The 19,798-nt window shown below is 49.8% G+C and overlaps 2 protein-coding genes across 4 annotated transcripts in view; one reads left to right on the top strand and one right to left on the bottom strand.

Annotated features, from left to right (window-relative positions):
• The window catches only part of KCNG4 (potassium voltage-gated channel modifier subfamily G member 4), a 61,323-nt gene that overhangs the window by 1,793 nt on the left and 39,732 nt on the right, over positions 1–19,798 (top strand). The gene's annotated exons all lie outside the window — the stretch shown is intronic.
• Positions 32–11,257, bottom strand: WFDC1 (WAP four-disulfide core domain 1). Of its 3 annotated transcripts, none has more exons than XM_077310717.1 (7): positions 10,598–11,257; positions 5,496–5,588; positions 4,444–4,639; positions 3,544–3,627; positions 2,810–2,950; positions 2,075–2,116; positions 32–1,241 (listed from the first exon to the last, which is right to left on the bottom strand). In XM_077310717.1, the coding sequence occupies exons 1-7, from the start codon at positions 10,730–10,732 to the stop codon at positions 1,177–1,179; spliced, it is 756 nt and encodes a 251-aa protein (XP_077166832.1). In that variant the 5' UTR covers positions 10,733–11,257; the 3' UTR covers positions 32–1,176. The 3 variants fall into 3 exon arrangements, with proteins under 3 accessions (XP_077166832.1, XP_077166834.1, XP_077166833.1); XM_077310719.1 differs by having other exon boundaries at positions 5,496–5,591; positions 10,598–10,734; XM_077310718.1 differs by lacking the exon at positions 5,496–5,588 and having other exon boundaries at positions 10,598–11,236.

The following is a 19,798-nucleotide window of genomic DNA, read 5'->3' as shown; positions in this document are numbered from 1 at the left end:
ACAGGACACCCGTGAAACAGGCAGGCAGAAGTCGATGAGCAGGAGATTTATTTTCTTCTACAAGGAGTGAGATACGACTGCGTGCATTTAAAGTGCGGTCAGGTTGTAGCAAGGGGCTGTCTAGGCAAGTGGGAAGTGCCTTGGTCTTCCTCTACAGCAGCATCTTTGTGGTCTCCCATCCGAGACCCCACCCTGCCGGGCTACTGAGATCTAATGAGATTGCGGCTCTGCCGTGCTGCCTTCCCTCCCAGTAAGATATTACCGCTCATTGAAATGAGACACGAGTGATGGCAGCCAGATGAGTTCAGAAAGCAAGAGAACTCGGTCCCAAATGCAGACTTCTCCATCGTGCATGGAGTGAGTGGAAAGGGAGTCTAGCACCCGTGCCCACAGACACGGTGTCAAGCTCTTATTATCTCTGTATTTCCAGGGAACAATCCCCTTGGTCCATCTCCCAGCTGGGGTGTTGGTCTGAATCTTGGGTTGCCAATCGCCAGGTGGGGCCTGGAGACCCCCTGTTGTGCCAACTGATCTCCTGGAGACAATGGACTTTGCAGGCAGACTCTGTGGGATTATGCCACATTGGGGGCTCTCTTTTCCCCAAACTTTGGGGTCCACCCTCAACATTCCTACCCAGAGTTAGTTGGCAACCCTAGGTGAGGCTGAGCCTGGAAGACAAGGAGTCCAACTGGATCAGTAGCTCTGGGGTTATCCGACAGACAAAAAGGAAAGCCAACAGAGAGAAGGGCACACCAAAATATAGGGAAACCAGCCTCCTTGTGGGATGTGGGGATCCCCCAGAATTGCAGCTCTTCTCCGGGTTTCAGAGATCAATTCCCCTGGAGAGAATGGCTGCTTGAGAGGCTGGAGTCGATGACATTGTGCTCCACTAAAGTCCCTGGACTCCACCCCAAATCTCCAGGAGTTTCCCTACCTGGAGCTGGCAACCCTACCCCCCTGCTGGTGGCCAAGGGAGAGCTGGCCACCCTCCCAAAATGAGAAGTGAGGAGGTCAAGTCCAGAGGGGAGATGCTGGCTTCCAAATACAACGAGAATTGAGTGCACAGGTGGCCTGGTGGAGAAGGCCCGTTGGGAACAAGAGGAGCAGAGGTGTTGCTGTGTATCTTCACACCGAGGGCCAATCCGTCTTTGTGTCCTCCACGGGACTTCTCGTGAATCAACCAAGGTGTTTCTGCTGCTGCTTCACGTAACCCAAACCCACCACGTTGTTCGAGCTGCTTCCTGTAAAACAGGAATGGCACGGAAGATTAGAAAGGCCAGTCGACAGAAAGGAGGGTCTTTCAACAATTGGAACAAGGTCATGACCTAAAAGGGCCCTCGGGCAGGAGAGCCCAAGAGGTGGACATTCCTTTTTGGATGAGAAACTCACGTACACAATGCAGGATTTTATAAACCTCAGTCAGGTTCTTCCCTTACCTACATAAGTGCTATTTGGTCGCAGCTGACATGATAATTCCAGCAAGGGGCTTTCAATGCAGGTGAGGATCAGAAGGGAGTTGGCTATTGCCTGCCTCTACAGAGTCTTCCTTGGTGGTCTCCCATCCAACCCCAGCGAGGGGCTTTCAAGGCAAGGTGGTTGGCCATTGCTGCCTCTGCAGAGTATTCCTTGGTGGTCCCCCATCCAAGTACGAACCCCAGCAAGGGGCTTTCAAGGCAAGTGAGAAGCCAAGGTGGTTGGCCATTGCCTGCCTCTACAGAGTCTTCCTTGGTGGTCTCCCTTCCAAAACCTGACCCTACTTAGCAGATGAGATCTGACAAGACTGTGGTATTCCAAGCCACCTTTCCTCCTGGTTCTCCCCTCATTCATCTTTTATTCTAAAGCGAGCCATCACCTGGGACATGGGGGCTGGCCACTGAGAGGTCCAGTTCTCAAATATCCACAGACACCTATTTGCATATGCAAAGCATCCCTTGACCTTGCACACATAAACCAGCCCCTGGTCTGTTTCGATCGCAGCAACCAGGTGTGTGGTAGGGCAAACCTGACGTGCTGCCGGCATGCATGGAACCGAATTCATCACAGCCAGGACCAGATCTGACTGCTGGCGTCTTACCCAAGTATTCCTTGTAATATTTAGCCTGCAGGTTCCGTCCATCTGGGGAAGGAAGACAAAAAAGGCATCATGCAATAATTATCTGGTGGGGCAAAAGCCACCTACACTCTGCTGGAAGTTTTAAATGGCACATTTGCATAAAAGGCACGGCAGACACTTGGGATGCTGGCTGTGCCTGGCTGGGAAAGTAGCATCGTGTTCCCCAACCACCCAGAAAGTGGCCGGAAATACTGAGCATTGAGCAGATGGACTGCTTGTTGCCTTCTCGGTGGAACAGTGGCGAGAAGCAAGCAATACAAGCAAGATGGGGTTGCCAACTCCAGGTTTGGGAAATTCCTGGAGATTTTGGGTGGTGGAGCCTCAGGAAGGAAGGGACCCAACAGGGTTGAATGCTACAAAGTCCATCCTCCAACGTGGCCATTTTCTCCAGGGGAAATGCTCTCTGGTGCCTGGAGATTAGCTTTACTTCTGGGAGACCTCCAGGCCACTTCCACCTGGAAGCTGGCAACTCCAAGGGGAGTTGGAGGCAATTTGTTTTATACTGCATGGGGGGAACTCTGTGGCATTATACCCTGGGGAGGTCCCTCTCCAAACCAGGCCCCAGCCCCAAATCTCCAGGAATTTCCCACCCGGGGGTTGGCAACCCTAGGGCCTGGCCCAGGGCTGAACCCAGACCCAACCGGAAATGCAAAATGCTTCTGTTCCCCCCCAGCCTGCCCATGCCAGCTGACGTACCTGAATTGCCCCGTTGCCGGATGCACTGCCCCCTGTTGGGGATGCCCTCAGCGGCATTGCCAGGGTTAATGATGTGGCATTCGTATCCCGTTGGACAGTGCAGGGGCTCTTCGCCGTCTTCCGTGGTGCTGCAGGCCTCGGCTGCAATGCAAACATCACAGGGCAATCCCGCTAAATTCTCAAGCGTACCGCGTGGGGCTCCCCTTTGCCAGCTCATAGTGGGGCATCCCCAGCCAATTGCAGCCCTTGCCTGCAGAGGGTCAGCTGACTGCAGGTGGAAACTGGGGCAAAAAGGGGGAGAACAAATGAAAAAGAAAAATGGGGCCTAGCCTACTTGACTACAGAGATCCTAGTGATTCCTAGAGCCACTCGGGAGCATCAAGGGTCACTCTAGCAATGGCCAGAAACTCTATGGTAAACCTTGCCATAGAGTCCTTGTCAATGGTCAGTCTTACTGTAGAGTTTCTGGCAATTGCTAGGACTATTCTTGTCGCTTCTGGGTAGTCGCAGGAATCTCCAAGATCTCTGTGGTCAGAACTTTTTCTGACTTCATTTGTCTCCCAGGACATTGCCCCTGGCTGGCTGGCAAGCACTGCCTGGGACCCCTATTTCTCCTTGCCCCCAACCCGTTGTGTCTCACCACTACTCCACACGACCTGTCCTTTATGCAGTGGCAGTCAAGAACTTGCCTGGACCTTCCAAAAGATCCATGTGTTTTTCTGACCACAACGTACCTTGCAAAACTTCTTCTGGTCCGTCCAGTAACCAGCCGTTTCCGCCCAGCCAGCGTGGTTTGGGCTGCACCAGCCAATCCAGAACTGCAGAGAAACCACAAAAAGGATGGGCAAAGGGAACAGAGGAAGCAGGGGAGCTGGGCTGAATCACTGACCCATGCAGTCTGCTGTTCTCTGGTGTGTTTCTCTAATCATTTCTGGCAGCTGCCAAGAAACCCCATCATGTGACAGTGACTTCCACATGCTGCGATTCCTTTTGCTTGGACAACTTCTGTCTTTCGCCTTGTATGTGGCACCAACTAAGTCCCCTGGATAATCCAATATCCTCTAGAAGGGTAGCTGAGGTGTGGCTGTCCAGATGTCCATGGACTACAATTCCCCTCCCCTCCCCTTCCCACCCCCTCCAGGCCCGTCATGGTAGGTTAACATGGCCATAAATGGTCATATCACCCAATTTAGCAACTTTTAAAAATGTATTCAAAATTAATTAGCTCTGGCCCATTTGCAAAACCCCTCCAGGGCCATCAAGAAACCCTGGTTGAGAAAGCCTGGTTTAATATGTCACAATATGCTTTACTTCAGGGGTAGTCAACCTGTGGTCCTCCAGATGTCCATGGACTACAATTCCCATGAGCCCCTGCCAGCAAACGCTGGCAGGGGCTCATGGGAATTGTAGTCCATGGACATCTGGAGGATCACAGGTTGACTACCCCTGCTTTGCTTTACTTCTTGACATCTGGTTGGTTCAGACTCCTAATTCCCGAGGCGGCGCTCTGTCCTGTCAATTGTATTGACTCATGTTGTGTAATCCGCCTGGAGTCCAAGCGAGAAAGGCGGGCTACAAGCAACGTTAACCAAATAAATACGGGTCTTTTCACGGCTGCTGGCGGTCATCACAACCTGGGGGTGGCGGCACGGAGTCCAGGCAGGCGTAGATGCATCCATTGTAGCAGCAGCGTTTGTGCCTTTCGCACTCGGAGTCGGAGCGACATCCGGGCACCTCGCAGGCCCGGTCCGGCAGAGTCTGTGGCGGGGGAGGACACCGGTCGTTCTTCTGGTAGTGCGCCCCGTGAGAATGAAGGGGGTACTCGTAGTCCTTGGAAAACACAACGCAGGTTCAGTCCGGATAACTACGCCCCCACCCAAGGATTTTTCCCCAAACTTTATTAGAATAATAATAGAGTTGGAAGGGACCTCATGGGTCATCTAGTCCAACCCCCTGAACAATGCAGGACACTCACAACCCTCTCGCTCACCCATTGTCACCTGCCACCCCCTTGAGCCTTCGCAGAATTATTGCACAGTTTTTTCTAGTGGAACTAAATCATGATGGGTTGTCATGAGGGATGCCCGTCCCCAGGTGGGATCTTGGGATCCTCTGAAATTACAGCTCATCTCCAGATGAAAGGGACTTGGAAGGGGCCATGCAGGCCACCTAGTCTAACCCCCTGCTCAAGGCAGGATCAGCCTCAAGCATCAGTCCCCCTGGAGAAAAGGGCTGCTTTAAAGGGTAGACTCCATAGCATTAGATTCTACTGAGGCCCCTCCCAGCCTTAAATCCTGCCCACTCCTGGCTCCACCCCCAAAATCTCCAGGTGTTTCCCAAACCATGGCTGGGAACCCAAGTTAGTGTGTAGGAGTAGAAAAGAGCCAGAGTCCAGGTGCGACTTAAAAAGTAACAAATTTCATGGCGGAAGATGAGCTTTTGTGAGTCCCTGCTCACTTCTTCAGACACAGCTGCTGGAGTGTCAGTCCATGTGTCTTATATATTGGAAAGTGTAGTAGGAATGTTGTTCTATATTTCAAATGAAACATTTGGGAAAACGCTGTTAATTTCCTGCTCAGATTTGGAGCATCCTCTGCAGTACTCAGATGATCCAGCAGATGGTAGCAATTGGCAATAATCTGCAGATTGGTGGTAACCCTAGAGAATCACCCGTAAAGTGCTTTACCTTCCAAAACTCTTTCTCCCACTGCATCATTTGCACCATGCTTCCGCTTGTGGTCATGTTCAGCTCTTGGCTCAAAAGAATCTTCCAGAGACTCTACTGGATAACAACATTTCTCTTTCACAAGTATTGGAGTGGGGGAACCTTTTCTTGTGCACAGACAGCCCTCCCCCCCAACTTTAAACAATTCCTCACCCACAATAATACAACATGTCATTTGAACATGGACACCGGTACCAGAGCTTGCTGTAACTCCAGATCAGAGAAGTACATTCCAATGTACCATTCCAAATTACAACACCTACTTTTCATCATGTTACATTACAGATATAAGGGCTGAATGAGAAAAGAAACCAGTATCCCTGTTAAGCCCTGGGGATAGGGATGGCAGCATCCACGTGGGACCTGGGGATCCTCTAGAATTACATCTCATCTCCAGGTGACCGATCAGTTCCCCCAGAAAAAAGGCTGCCTAGAAGATGGACTGCGCAGCATTATACCCCATTGAAGTCCCTCCCCTCCCCTCCCCAAGCCACGCCCTCTGCAGGCTCCACCCCCAAACTCCCTGAAAGCAGCTTTAAAACCACAGGACTCAACTGGGAGAAGCACAGATGGCAAGATTTTGCAGCTGAATGTCATTATGCGACTCTGCAGTTACATCAGTCAAGAGTTTCACACCCAAGGGGTTCAGAATGACAGCTTTCTTCCATTGGTAACCCCCAAGCCAAAAATTTGGAAGTGGGGGAGGACTTTTCCTTTCAGCACTTCTTCAACTTCAGTGACCCAAGGACTCAGGGTTGGGGACCCTCTTATTTATTGTCATTTCCATACTGTAAATCCTGCAATCTTTCCCAAGTTCGATGGCCGTGACTGCGTTGATGGCTGCAGAGACGTGTAATCCCCGTGGCGTTCATACCAGAGCTGGAACATTTTGTGGACTAGAGGCCACGTCATCAAAAGCACGGGATGAAACTTCAGTCACTGTCTACCAGGACCTTTTAAAATGTGGTGCAATTCCAGGAAAAAAATAATAAAATTTGCTCCGTTCCAGGAAGGAGAATGTGGAGATGCAAAGAAATATTTGTGCAGTCCAAAATTCTCATCCCTGTCATGAGAGCTGTCATTTCTCCCACTATAAACCAACCCGGCAACCTGCCTAAAACTTCTTCAATAGATCTATTTGTCTTTCGGGTGCCGCAAGATCCCCTTTTTGTGTTTTTTTGCAGTAGACAAAGACTAGAAAAGGAGTCCCTGTTGTCTTTGCCAGCTCAGTAGCACCTGGATGACAACTCATCAAAACTAGCGGTCTTTTAGAAAGAACATGCCCTTGAGGGAATGGGCATTTTGCCCGCCTAGGGTGTCTTATCTGAACGCAGACATAGCTTCTCTTGTGTCATCCCTCTGGGCTAAGATAAAGCAGAAGGCAACAAGAACAGATGCCTGCCTTCATTTCGGTGGACTGTGTGGGAGAAATAGAATCATAGAATCATAGAGTTGGAAGGGGCCATACAGGCCATCTAGTCCAACCCTCTGCTCTACGTAGGATCAGCCCTAAGCATCCTAAAGCACCCAAGAAAAGTGTGCATCCAACCTTTGCTTGAAGACTGCCAGTGATAATGCTGGTCCGTGAGGTTGCCAGCTCCAGGTTTGGGAATCCCTGGAGGTTTGAGGGTGGAGCCTGGGGAAGGAGGGCTTTAAGGAGTGTGGGGACCTGACTTGGGTATAACACCACAGAGTCCAGCTTCCAAAGGAGCCCTTTTTCTGCAGGAGAAGTGGAATAAATGTTCTAAATACATAATTATTTCTAATCTGGCAGTCAGTTGTAATTCCAGCAGGTTTCCCCCCTGCCCACATCGGGAGGTTGGCATCCTTACTGGCCAGTGATGTGTTATTGTTCACAAATTCAGGAAGTGAGCCCACGTCTGGCCTATGGATGCCCCATCCTGTATTCCTTCCATCACACTGGCTTTGGAGCACTCTTCCTGGCTCTCTTCTTCGCCTGGCTGGCCACAGAAAGCAAAACAGCACCCCACACCTACGGGGAGAGTCAGAGGTTTACCAACCTCTAGGCTGGGTGAGGAGACCTGCCAAAAGTACAATGGGTCCCTAGATTACTGAGATCAAGTCCCCTGGAGAAAATGACTGTTTTGCAGAGGGAACTCCATAGCCTTATACCCGGCTGAGATCTCACCCCTCCCCAAACCCCAGCGTCCCCTTAACCCAAAGCTGGCAACCCTTCTCAACCTTTTGAGGTGCAGTCTGTCACAACAACCCTGTGGGCTTCCCCAATCTCATTGACTAAAGGCCCACCAAAGTAGTTCCAGGTTCTAATTCACCGCCAAATCACCCTCTTGTTCTCCTTTTCTGCTCAAAAAGAAAAATCTTGTGTAAGTGAAACCTTATGTAAACTCCACCGTTTTGCATCGTTTAGATTTTGCCAACTGAAAGGGATGTCTAGTCCGCCTAGAGATGTTCCGGATCATGAGGGGCTGTTCAATAATAGACTGACCGCTGGCCCTTCCCCGTTATAGGCCTGGGTGAATTCAAAGGGAAGAGATTTCTCTTGCCCTTTCTGTGTTCGTAATCCTAGAGGGTTCTTGGGAACAATGACGGGAAAGGCACTTTCAAGGAAAGGGCGATAAAAGGGCCTTGCATTTTCAGCCTCGAACAATACAGCTGCCCCTTTCAACTTCCACCTGCTCCGTAATCCGTTTCCTCTCATGGGAACTGAGCCCTGCCAAATCCCGCTTGGTTCCTGCAAGTTATATAAAAAAACTCCCCTCCTCCTTATACCCCAAGAGAATGGCTGTCACTCACCCAGAGAATTTCAGCACAGCCTTTCTTAGCAGAGAGCGGCCCTCAGCATTTGGGGTGGAAGTTCTCAAGAAAGCTTTCTTGAGGTTTGTGGGGGCAGCTGGCCAGAAGAGGAATGATTGTTTTTTATGCCCCAATTTTCACTACCCGGAGGAGTTGTCAAAGTGGCTGACAAACACTTTCCCCTTCCTCTCCTCCCATGAGACACCCTGTGAGGAAGGTGGGGGTGAGAGAGCTCTGAGAGAAGTGTTCTGCGAGTACAACCCTAAGAGAACGGTGACTGGCTCAAGGTCACCTAGCAGGCTGCATGTGGCGGAGTAGGGGAAATCAAACCCCGTTCTTGCAGAACAGTTCTCGCAGAGCTCCCTCAGCTCCCCCCCCCCCAACCTCTCATGGTGCCTGTTGTGGGGAGAGGGAGGGAAAGTTTTTTGTAAGCTGCTTTGGGACTCCTTTGGGGAGTGAAAAGCAGGGTGTACAAAACCCAGCCCTTCTCCTCCTCCTTGTGCATGTTGGGCATTCCTCCTCAATCCTACATTACCCCGGAGGGGGGGGGGCAGGAGCGCCAAAGAAACACGAGGCCTGCTAGCTCAGCATGTTCTGCTGCTTGTTCTCGGCTGAAATAGCCTGGGGGCGCCTCGGCAGGAGGGAACCAGGTTTGAACAAGCTCTCTTAATTAATACCTGTCCAGAAATACCGCCAGGAGCCAGAATGTAAGCGAGGGGGGAGGCTAAGAAAAGAGGGGGGGGTATCGTCGAATTTCTTTTAAAAATGGTAGACCTCGGAGCCGTTGCAGTATTTAAAGATATTCCTAAGGCACACTGGATTCCGGTGGGCAGCTGTGTTGCTCTGGAAGTGGGCATGGCCACAAAAGCTTGTACCAGCCTTTCTCAGCTTTTGTGCTCTTGAGAAACCCCTGAAATATTCTTCAGGCTTCGAGGAACCCCAGAAGTGGCACAATCGTGCAGAATACGGTTGGGAAGCAGAGCTGTGGACACGCCCCCCTGAGGCCCCTCCCCTTTCTACCCCTCTAGGCCCATCATTGGCCATTTTGGGAAGGGGTGGGTGGATCAACATTTGACCATACATGGTCATATCATCCGATAAACGTTTAGCACCTTTTAAAATATATATTAAAGATCAATTAACTCCCACCCCTTTGGGAAACCCTTCCAGGGCTTTTCTGGTGACTCTTCTCTTTTCAAGATGTGACCACAACATGAGAGCCCCAGATTGGTCATTTCTCTTCTAGGGACTGTTCAGGTTTGATTTGATCTAGGTGATCATTACACGGTGGCAATACTTACCCAGTTCAATCCCCTACCTGCAATTTAGGGATGCTTGGAATTCTAGCTCATCTCCAGGCGACAGAGATCAGTCCCCCTGGAGAAAATGGCTACTTTGGAGGGGGGGCTCCAAAGTGTTATCCTCCCCACCCCAAATCCTGCCCACTCCCAGCTCTACCCACAAAGTCTCGGGTATTTCCCAACCCAGAGCTGGCAACCCTCCCTACAATGCACTTACTCAGGAATTAATAGACTTGGATAATGCACTTTCAATGCACTTTTTAAAGTGCATTGAAAACGCATCTAAAGTGCATTATTCCATGTGTGCAGAACGATCCACAACAGACAGACAAAGAAGGATCTTAATTCTTCAATTAAGAACCTGACTCATTTTACACTTAGTATTTCAAAAGGACCCTAGCAGCGGGGGGGGGGGGGGGCTAATCCCCAAATGGCACTCTGTACATGCCTCTGGCCATTTTGTGCCCCCTCCCAGATGAGAACTTTGCTTCTGATGCACATGTCTGATTTCAGCAAAGCAAAAACAGTCTACTCAGGTGCAAGGACTTTGTAGTTAATCCACAGTCTTTTAGGGGAACTGAATACTAGCTCCTCTAAAGTTACCCTGAGCCGTTTTGGGGAACTGAGCTTGAGTTCCCCTAAAGCTGCCCTCAACCCTTTTGGGGATTGGCGGGGTAAAAGTCAAATAAATAAATAAATATTTCATGAGCTGGGACTTAGTGGTGAGCCCCGATTCCTACGTAAACAGGATCAAGCCCAGACTGAGGAAAATTGAATTTCATCCTCCTCCTTTGCTAATGAAAGGCAGATAAAAGAATTCAGCCTAGTTTGGCAGTTTAGAATCAAGAAATCCTCTCTGGCACCTGGAGTCCCAGAAACTTTATCACAGGATAAATTGTGATTTTAACCCCTCCCCCCAAAAAAAGTTCCTAAACTATAATTCCGGCAATTTTCCTGGGCATCCTGAGACATCTTCCCAATACTCACATCGTATTTCTCTGCCAGCTTCAAGTGAAGACCACGTTTCTGCCGTCTTTTTGCAAAGCCCAAATGTGAGAACAGAAGCAGGAGACAGGCAGCTGCAGCCAAGATCTTGGGGCAGAAATGCCATTTGCAGCCCATTCCAACAGCCAGCAGTGCCTCCTCGCGAACAAGTAAAATGAGAACTCCAGGATCCGGACGTCAGGGATCAAGTTGTCTTCGGAGTTTCCCCAGAGAGTAGAAGAGTCCAAACGGTTTAGTCAAAATGCACAGCTCTTGTCTTTAACACAAAGAGAGGGAGGGGGGGAGAGACCAAAGCCCTGGGTCTCCTACCAGGATCCCTCTTGGAAGTTTTCTGACTCCAAATTTGATCAGTTCTCTGATCTTGCAGCTGTTCCGAGAGCTTGTGCCCTGGAAAGATAGATGGAAAGATTATTTTTAGACCTTTGTTTCAACATCTGGCACTCCTAGAGAGGCCCATTCAAAGCTAGAGAGAGAGAGAGAGAGAGAGAGGATCAGATGACTGGCAGCTGTAATGAGGAAGGGGGGAAGCCGAAAATAAAGGTCTTGGAGAAAAAGGCACGGCTGTTTCTGGCAAGAAGTTTTGCCACCCTTTCCAAGATCTGTCTGCGTAGCTCGACAGCTGTTGTGTACTTTCTCCGGTTGCTGTTTGGTGAGGTTTGGGGGCCTTCCTAGGTGCTGTGAGAACGTAAGCAAAGATCAGCTGGGTCAACCCCAGGGTTCCTTTGCATGGCAAACTGATGCAGGGTTTGTACCCTTCTACGCCTACTGACCTCCTTTTGCAGAGGACGGCATGGTTAATTTGGTTTCTGAAACCAGACAGCGAGATGCTCTTGGGAATGTTGCCAGAAGGGCATGGAGGCAGCAACTGTCGTCGTTCCCTCCCCATGCCTGTGTTCAGCACTTTAAGGTATCCTGCCTCAGGACGTGGAGGTTCCATGGCTCGTAACCACCGACAAACCTATCCTTAATTAAATTATCTAATGTCTTTTTTAAAGAAAGGGATTCCCAGGAGAGAGGCCAGTTAGTATATCTAGTGGCAAGATGGAGGACATCCTCCTCCTTACCTCTGTTTTCTTCTCCCAACAACCCTGTGCAGCAGGATTTGAACCTGGCTCTCTCAGATCCTCATGCAGCACTCTAACCATTACTCTGCAGTGATTATCTCACACAATCCAGAAACACCAGTAAAATTATAAAGTCATGGGAATGTGTAAATGTACAGAAAAGCCAACTGGGATGATCCTATTTGGCTGCAAGAAAGGCTAATCACACTGGTTGGATAACCCCCTTATCAGTCACATATCTGCCCAGCCCTCTTCCTGCCCCTCCCATCTCCCCCTGCCCTACAAAATGAAATTCGGCAATGTTGCCTGTGAATAACTATCAGACTGGAAAGTTTTCAACTGCTCCCAAATGTTGGCAATAATCCTGTCTGCGCTAAGAACATTTACAATGTTACATCTTCAGGCCAGATCCCCACAAGCAGATTTCTGGCTGCCCATCTGCTCTTGCAAGGCTAATCTCCACTCTCAACACCATTGTTTCGCAAATTGCAACGCAGAGGGAAATGGACCACAACAAAGTCAGATTTAGAAACAAGAGATTCAGATTGAGAAGAATCAAACACAGATGTCTTCTTCCCCAAAGTGGAAAACTTGGCAGGGCCGTATTTCTTTGAAAGCAAGGAGAATCATCACCTTTTTAAAAAGCCAGCCAGCCAGCCTTTCAGCTGTCACAGTCGATCTTGGCTTTTGTTTAGATTCAACCGGTCAACGCAGAAGGGAAGGGAGAAGCAGGTCATTGGCTTTGATTGCCTTGGATGCCCATCCCTTCTGAATTGCCCCGGCCTTCCAGAGCCTGGGTAAGTGGGTGGTTTATCTTCCCTCCCCAGTGGCGGAGAGCCTTGGAGCTTTATTTAAACCCTGCTGCTCTTCTACTGAAGCGTTTTCTAATTTACAGTTCAATTGCCTGTCTTCCCTAATCAGAGCTAGAAATCCATCATGCAGAGCCCGTTTGCTTCAATGCTACGGCAAAGCAGGAATTAAGATCCAGCCGCATGACCCTGCACTCATGTTCTTTTTGGGTGAGATCTTCTTCTGACGAGTCCTGAATGGTGCCAGATGCAAGGCAAGATCCCAGAAATGTGAGCGTACCTAAATGTCTGAACGCATCTCAGAAGAGCAAAATCTCTACATACCGTTACACAGGACTCATCTGGTTTGAACATCCCTTTAGGTATAGATGTGTGATAAACACAAGGACAATTATTTCTCCTGCTCCTGAAAATGAGTTTCATGGTTCTCGCTCTCCCTGGTTCTCACGTCTTGCTGTGAAGTTTTGTCAATCTCTCTCGTCATGAATGGTAGCCAAATGAAATTAATAAACCCTCTTTTTTCATGTTCTGGGAAGAGGAAAGGACTGGGGAGAGGTAGCGTTTATAATATTTTCATAGTGTTGGGTCTGTCTTGCGGTTGCCAGCTCTGAGTTGGGAAATATCTGGAGACTTTGGGGGTGGAGCTAAGAGTGGGTGGGATTTGGGGGCAGGGAAGGACCTCAGAGGAGTATGATGCTATGGAGTCCCCCCCTCCCAAGCAGCCCTTTCCTCCAGGGGAACTGATCTCTGTTGCCTGGAGATGAGCTGTAATTCCAGGGGATTCCCAGGCCCCACCTGGAGGTTGGCATCCCTAGGTAGCGCCTTGAACACCAACATGATTTTCAAATGTCACCTTTCAGTAAAAGGTAAAGGTAAAGGTATCCCCTGTGCAAGCACCGAGTCATGTCTGACCCTTGGGGTGACGCCCTCTAGCGTTTTCATGGCAGACTCAATACGGGGTGGTTTGCCAGTGCCTTCCCCAGTCATTACCGTTTACCCCCCAGCAAGCTGGGTACTCATTTTACCGACCTCGGAAGGATGGAAGGCTGAGTCAACCTTGAGCCGGCTGCTGGGATTGAACTCCCAACCTCATGGGCAAAGCTTTCAGGCGGCTGCCTTACCACTCTGCGCCACAAGAGGCTCACCTTTCAGTAGAACAGCCCAAGCCCCAGATTTACTCCTCCAGTGAGGCCTAAGTCCTTCTCCTGGGCAAACATGAGTAGCCGGGCAGCTTTCCTAACAATTCTCGGTTTCCACTCATTCTTCCTGTCACTGTGTCTTGCCTGAATTAGGCCAGATGTGTCTCATTAGGTAAGTATTCTTATAAATCTGGAAAGGGCCTGTGTATTGAAACGAGGATGGAGACAGCGAGACGTGATGAAAAGCATCACATTGAACAGAGGAAACCGCACAGGGAGCAGGACCTGGAAGGAGTTCTGTTTTGAAACACAACGTCTCATGGTGGACCGATAAATATTATAGCACCTCAAGGCTTCTAATCAGCATTAAGTGGGTCAAAAGGGAGGGGGAGAGAAAAAAGATCTCGCCATGATGGGAAATCCTTACTGCCGGCAGGCAGATGGTTGCAGTCTTCGGACAGTGCATGCAAACTTCTGCGTAGACTGAATGAAGTTAAAAACTGACCCGAAGGGATACAACCAGCGCATGCCCTTTTATGGCTTTTGTGAATGATCGTATAGTTCTCACATCATGTACAGCTGAGGGGGAGAGAACGAATCCAGCTCACGGAGTCGAAAGCCTTTGCAAAAGGAATTAAACGGACTGGTCTAACTCGGGATCTGTTCTGGGATGTGTGGGTTTTCTTGTCTTCGATTTCCTCTTTCTCCATTTCTCAAAAGAAGAAGAAGAAGAGTTGGTTCTTATATGCCGCTTTTCCCTACCCAAAGGAGGCTCAAAGCGGCTTACAGTCGCCTTCCCTTTCCTCTCCCCACAACAGACACCCTGTGGGGTGGGTGAGGCTGAGAGAGCCCTGATATTCCTGCTCGGTCAGAACAGTTTTCTCAGTGCCGTGGCGAGCCCAAGGTCACCCAGCTGGCTGCATGTGGGGGAGTGCAGAATTGAACCCGGAATGCCAGATTAGAAGTCCGCACTCCTAACCACTACACCAAACTGGCTCTCAAAAAGGCACACCTGCCACACTCATGCAGAACACTCACTCGCTGTGTCATTCCTCTGACGTTTCCGGCTACCTACCTGCAGTGGGTTCTCTCCCCCTCACTGTGGGTTCTCCCCATGGGTGCCGCAGTTGGAAGAACTGGCTCATGTCGTGTTCCCCACTCAGACCAGTTGAGTATTTAAGTTCCTCAGCTGTATCTGTTCAGATTTTTTAATGTATATATATATAAATAACAACCGTGGGAGCCTCAATTTGCATCGGGGTCATGCGATGGGATTCTGGTGACATCATGGCTTCGAGGCTAGCTTTGTGCTTGGCATCAGTCACCTGGCACATCCACAAATGTCCACTGTTGGCATCGAGGGTGTGACATCTAACCTCCAACCAGTCAATTGGAAGCATCAAATGCCATCGCTCAACAGTAAAGTATACAGAACTTGGAGTTAGGGGTCGCCTACAGATCCTGGGAGGAGTAGGAGGAGGAGAAGAAGAAGAAGAGTTGGTTCTTATATGCCGCTTTTCCCTACCCAAAGGAGGCTCAAAGCGGCTTACAGTCGCCTTCCCATTCCTCTTATGGTAGCCGTAAGGGAAGCCGGGGTTGTCAGGAACGGGCTGTGCCACTGCAGGAGGCACAGGTTTTTCCTCTGGGATGCCTGGCCAAGATTTGTTCAAAGGGCAGCCAAAATTCCAGGGGTCACGTCCAACTGGACCAAGGAATGGCTCTTGGACGAGGACTAATGAGGAGTCAACAGCTTACTGCTCTGATAGTGCACCTCTCTTTTGCCGGCTCTCGGGAAATGTCTTTCCTCCAAGCAACCTGGCTATGCTCAGGTGGTAAGTAAATTTTTATTGCAAGTCTTGGTCACCGTTATGCCCTGGTTTTGGCTTTGCGGTAGGAGCTAGCTTCGAATCCAGTAGCGCCTTAGAGATGAACAAGATTTGGGGGTGTCGTATTAGATACCTGAGATCACTCAGTGGTGTCTTGGGGGATTCTGCGAGTCCTTTGGTAACCCTTGTATTTTTTCCGTGAGCTCTGGCGGCAGCAGGGAAGACGCTAGTCGGATAATTGAGATGTATTGGTTTTTCTGAAACAGGCAGATGGAGAGGCGTCACATGTGTCCTGACGGTGGAGCATTCAAATTTGAAATGTTTATTTATTCTGTGTCCTATGTCATCTACCCAGGAGATCAGAGGATAGTCTGGCTATTACTTGCTGGAGAAGCCAAAGGACAAGCCACACCAGGAGCTCCCCCACAGGATATCCAGCACATTCCCCCTTTGTCCCGGGCTGCTTCCAATTTAGGTGCAACCTGCCCATAAAGGAAGGAGGTGGTTGCTCTCCATGTAGCATGTTCTTCTGACTTCAGATGGTCCTCATCCGGAGCTGATAACCTGCTTCATTGGGTCAAACAAGGAAGCCAAATTGAAACGACCTGTTTGTGACTCACAGTGTGGCAAGTAACAATTTTTTGGGGGGGGGGACACATCTGTGAGGAGCAAAAGTTCTCCCGGTCCTGCGTGCCACCATCTTGATCTGATTTATCAATCCCACATCTATTTATTTATTATTCGCCTTATCCGTGGAGCAAAACCTGTGCTGGATCGTCTAGCATCACATCTGGCTTGGCCCTCGCTCTGCTAAATAGCCTCTTGCCTGCATGGCCCCCAACAGAAGCTGCAGCGAGACCTTTTATGGGCAGAGACTGCCTCTCTGATGCCGTCTCCCTAACCTCTGCCAGGGTTGAATTCATGGTGCTAAAAATACAGGATGTGTCAGATGGAATCAAGGTGTTTGGCCATCCCAATCACCTCATGCTGTTCAAGATCATCTGGACATCTGGACATCTGGAGGGCCACAGTTTGACTATCCCTGCTCTACGGGATCACCATAAGTTGGTTGTGACGTGGCAGAACGTCCCACCAATTCATGGACCCAGAAGGACTGAATCCTCTACTTCAAAAGCACCTATCCACTTCTAGTCCTAGTGAGACGTTCTTGAGGGACTCATGTTCACGGAGGACTTCTAGGTGAAGGTAAACATCTTCAGGAACCAGGCAGCATTTGGGGGCCCTGAAGACAGAGTAAACCCCACTAATCTGACACCTCCTTTCCCCTCTCCCGGGCCTCCCACCCAACTGAAGCAGCCAAGCATTCAGAACGGAAAATTTCCATAAAAGTAGGAAGCGGCTGGAAATTCACACTGGAGATCTCTTCCTTGCCCATGAGTTTAAAAGGCTGTTTCTAAATGAGCCTGAGCCGAAAAAAAAGGTCTGGCTATCATTGCAGGGACGGGGTTTCTTCCCCAAATGCACTGTACACTGTTTTGATCCCCACTGAGATTAGGAGCGGCTTCAAAAACCGGCACTGCGCTGCTCAGATGGGTTTGGTTATTCCCTCCGAGTGCAAACTACAACAGGCAGCCAGAGGAACCGATGGCCAAGTCTGGCCATCTCGATCCAGCTGCATTTCGTCTGCGGGGGTGTGGGGGGGGGGAGGGGAGTACCCAGCCAAACTTTATCAAAACATAGAAGCATTTTATATTGCACATGTCACCGACACATTCCGGATTCCTTTCAAACATGCTTGGCTGGAGCTGGGGCTGGGGGGGGGGGGTCTTGTTTAAATTTAGAAGGAAATTTCTGTTTAATTCTACCATCCATGAAGAACCCACCGAAAAGAGCCTGGAGACACAGAGAGCGATGTGGGGGCCCCAGGGATGCTTGTCCAGAACCGGGGAGTGGGAGGCCAGCCTTAGGGTTGCCAACCTCCAGCTGGGATGTATCACTGTTTTCGAGTTATAGCGGATGTCCAGGCAATAAAGCTCAGTTCCCCTGGAGAAAATGAATGCTTTGAGAGATGGGCTGCACGGCATTATTGTTGGCAGAGCAAAAAAACAGGGCTGCTTAAAGAATAAAATAGTTTTATTCATGGAGAAAAGCTACTATAGAAAGAGGAGAGAAGAGACCTAACTGACTGTTCTAACTGTTGTCTGCCATCACTGTTCTGTTCAACTGCTGTTCCATAGGCAAGCAGGGAGGGAGTGTGCTCAAAGGAGAAGAAGTCTCCTGTTGACCCAATCCGGGCACTGGAGGAGACATTCTGAAAGTACCTGGTCTAAGTATGCTTAAATATACATCTCCTCTGACACTCCCTTTCTGGAAAAGGATATAGTCACTTGATTTGTAAATTGGAGACTGCGTGTCTCCACGAGATAACAGAGACACCTGAAAGATACCCGGTATTCTAAACTGAATTCAAAAAGGCTTACTCTGAAGAAGTGTCAATAGGCTTGGAATCTCACAGCCACAATCCTATACAAAGGTGCTCCAAACCCTATTGATTTCAGTGGGTTTACCCACCTCGCACTTCCCATGGAATTGGGGGGGGGGGGTTTGTCTCCCATGCTTAATTCTTCCAGGGAAACCTGTGGGAATGTTTAAGAGCTTCACCTTGGCTGAATCGTGGTCTTGCCATTGAATGAGGCAGGATCTGTGCTCTGGGCCTCGGGATGCCAACCTCAAGGTGGAACCGGGGGATCCCCTGGAATTACCTCCAGGCTACAGAGTTCAGTTCCCCTGCTTTGGAAGGGGGACTCCCTAGCATGCTACTCCCCTGAGGTCTCTCCCCACGTGAAATCCCATCCTCTCCTGGCCCCACCACCAAGCCTCCAAGCTGGCAACCCTATCTGGGCCTCTGGGATTTTTCTTGCAGCCACTGGATGCCTGAGTGTCTCTCTCTCTCTCTCTCTGAATAACCATTCAGCTGAAAGAATCATTCCCATGTGTGCTCTGCTTGGATTTATTGCTTCAGTAATAGCCGAGCTACTGCAGCAGGGCCAGAGAGCCATAAAACGGGCAGATGGGAATTCCCTCAGATCCTCGGCTGAAAAGCTGCCTTGGCTAGAGGCTGCCTTCTGCAGAACCCAGGGAAGGAGAGGCCCGGCTGCACAGCCAACAAGGGAGCTTATAGAAGGGCCCTGATAGGTTGGGCCACAGTTTCCTTTTAGACCGATGGGAATGGTGGCTGAGAGGGAAGGGAAAGCCCATCCCCTCCCTTTGGTATTCAGGACTAGTAGTCAATCGACCTGTCCTCTGTAAAGACAGTTGCCAGCTCTGGGCTAGGAAATACCTGGAGACTTTGGGGGTGGAGTGGGTGGAATTTTGGGCAGGGAGGGACCTCAATGGAGTCGAATGCTAGGGAGCCCCCCCCTCCAAAGCAGCCCTTTTCTCTAGGGCAGGGGTAGTCAACCTGTGGTCCTCCAGATGTTCATGGCCTACAATTCCCATGAGCCCCTGCCAGCGTTTGCTGGCAGGGGCTCATGGGAATTGTAGGCCATGAACATCTGGAGGACCACAGGTTGACTACCCCTGCTCTAGGGGAACAAATTTCTGTCGCCTGGAGATGAGCTGTAAAACTGGGGGGGGGGGAGGTTCTCTTTCCCACCAGGGGAATGGCATCCCTAAAAATTTTTCAAGGGTCGAAAAACAGCTGGACGTAGCCATCTTGGCTGTGACGGACTTGAAAGCATAACTCTAACCCTGGGATGGACAGCGGAGGCCTGAGCAGGGAGGCGTTTTGTTTAAAGTGAACGCCTGCCAAGATCAGAGGGTAAAATGCCTTGCAAAAGCATCTCGAAAGCAAGGCAGAAGGATGTGTAGGCGGCGGGTGATCCTTCATCTTGTTTGCTTTACAATGGGCTGCTAATGCAAAGACCACAAAATGACCACACAGTGGGAAGGAGGATTCTAGGCCATCCTCCAAGAAAATAATCCCATAGGAGAAGTGGGGTTGACTGAAGCAGGACGTAGAAATCCTTTTGTTTTTAAAAAAGATCTGCTCTAAGGAGGGGGGGAGGGAGAGGAGAGCGGTTGGAATCCAGCCCCACTGGCCACACTCATAGGTTCTCTGCTGCTAATTGCTTCTAAAATGTTTGGAAAATAAACTGCAGCCCTTGTAAGGTTACCTTGCACAAAATGGCACTGATAATATTATGGGAGGAGGAGGTGAAGTTTGCATGCCTCAAAGCCAGGGGCTCCAAAATCCTGGAGTGGGGGGCACAATTTTAGACCCCATGGCGTTAGGTTCGATACTCTAGGTGCAGTGTATATTCAGGGTTTCCTTTCTTTACCCTTTCCCACTTGGCTGCCTGATTACGGTCACTGGATCTGGGTT

This window comes from Paroedura picta, chromosome 14 (genome assembly GCF_049243985.1).
Source record: "Paroedura picta isolate Pp20150507F chromosome 14, Ppicta_v3.0, whole genome shotgun sequence".
NCBI classification, from domain to species: domain Eukaryota; kingdom Metazoa; phylum Chordata; class Lepidosauria; order Squamata; family Gekkonidae; genus Paroedura; species Paroedura picta.
The sequence above is the reverse complement of the archived record's forward strand: the minus strand, read 5'-3'. Positions and strand labels throughout refer to the sequence as shown.

Excerpts from the sequence above, each read along its gene's own strand:
- WFDC1 (XM_077310717.1), bottom strand. The coding sequence starts at position 10,732 with ATGGGCTGCAAATGGCATTTCTGCCCCAAGATCTTGGCTGCAGCTGCC. Across the intron at positions 4,640-5,495 it reads GGGAGAAAGAGTTTTGGAAG|GACTACGAGTACCCCCTTCA; the intron begins GTAAAGCACTTT and ends GTGTTTTCCAAG. Across the intron at positions 3,628-4,443 it reads CTCCGTGCCGCCACCCCCAG|TTCTGGATTGGCTGGTGCAG; the intron begins GTTGTGATGACC and ends GTTTCTCTGCAG.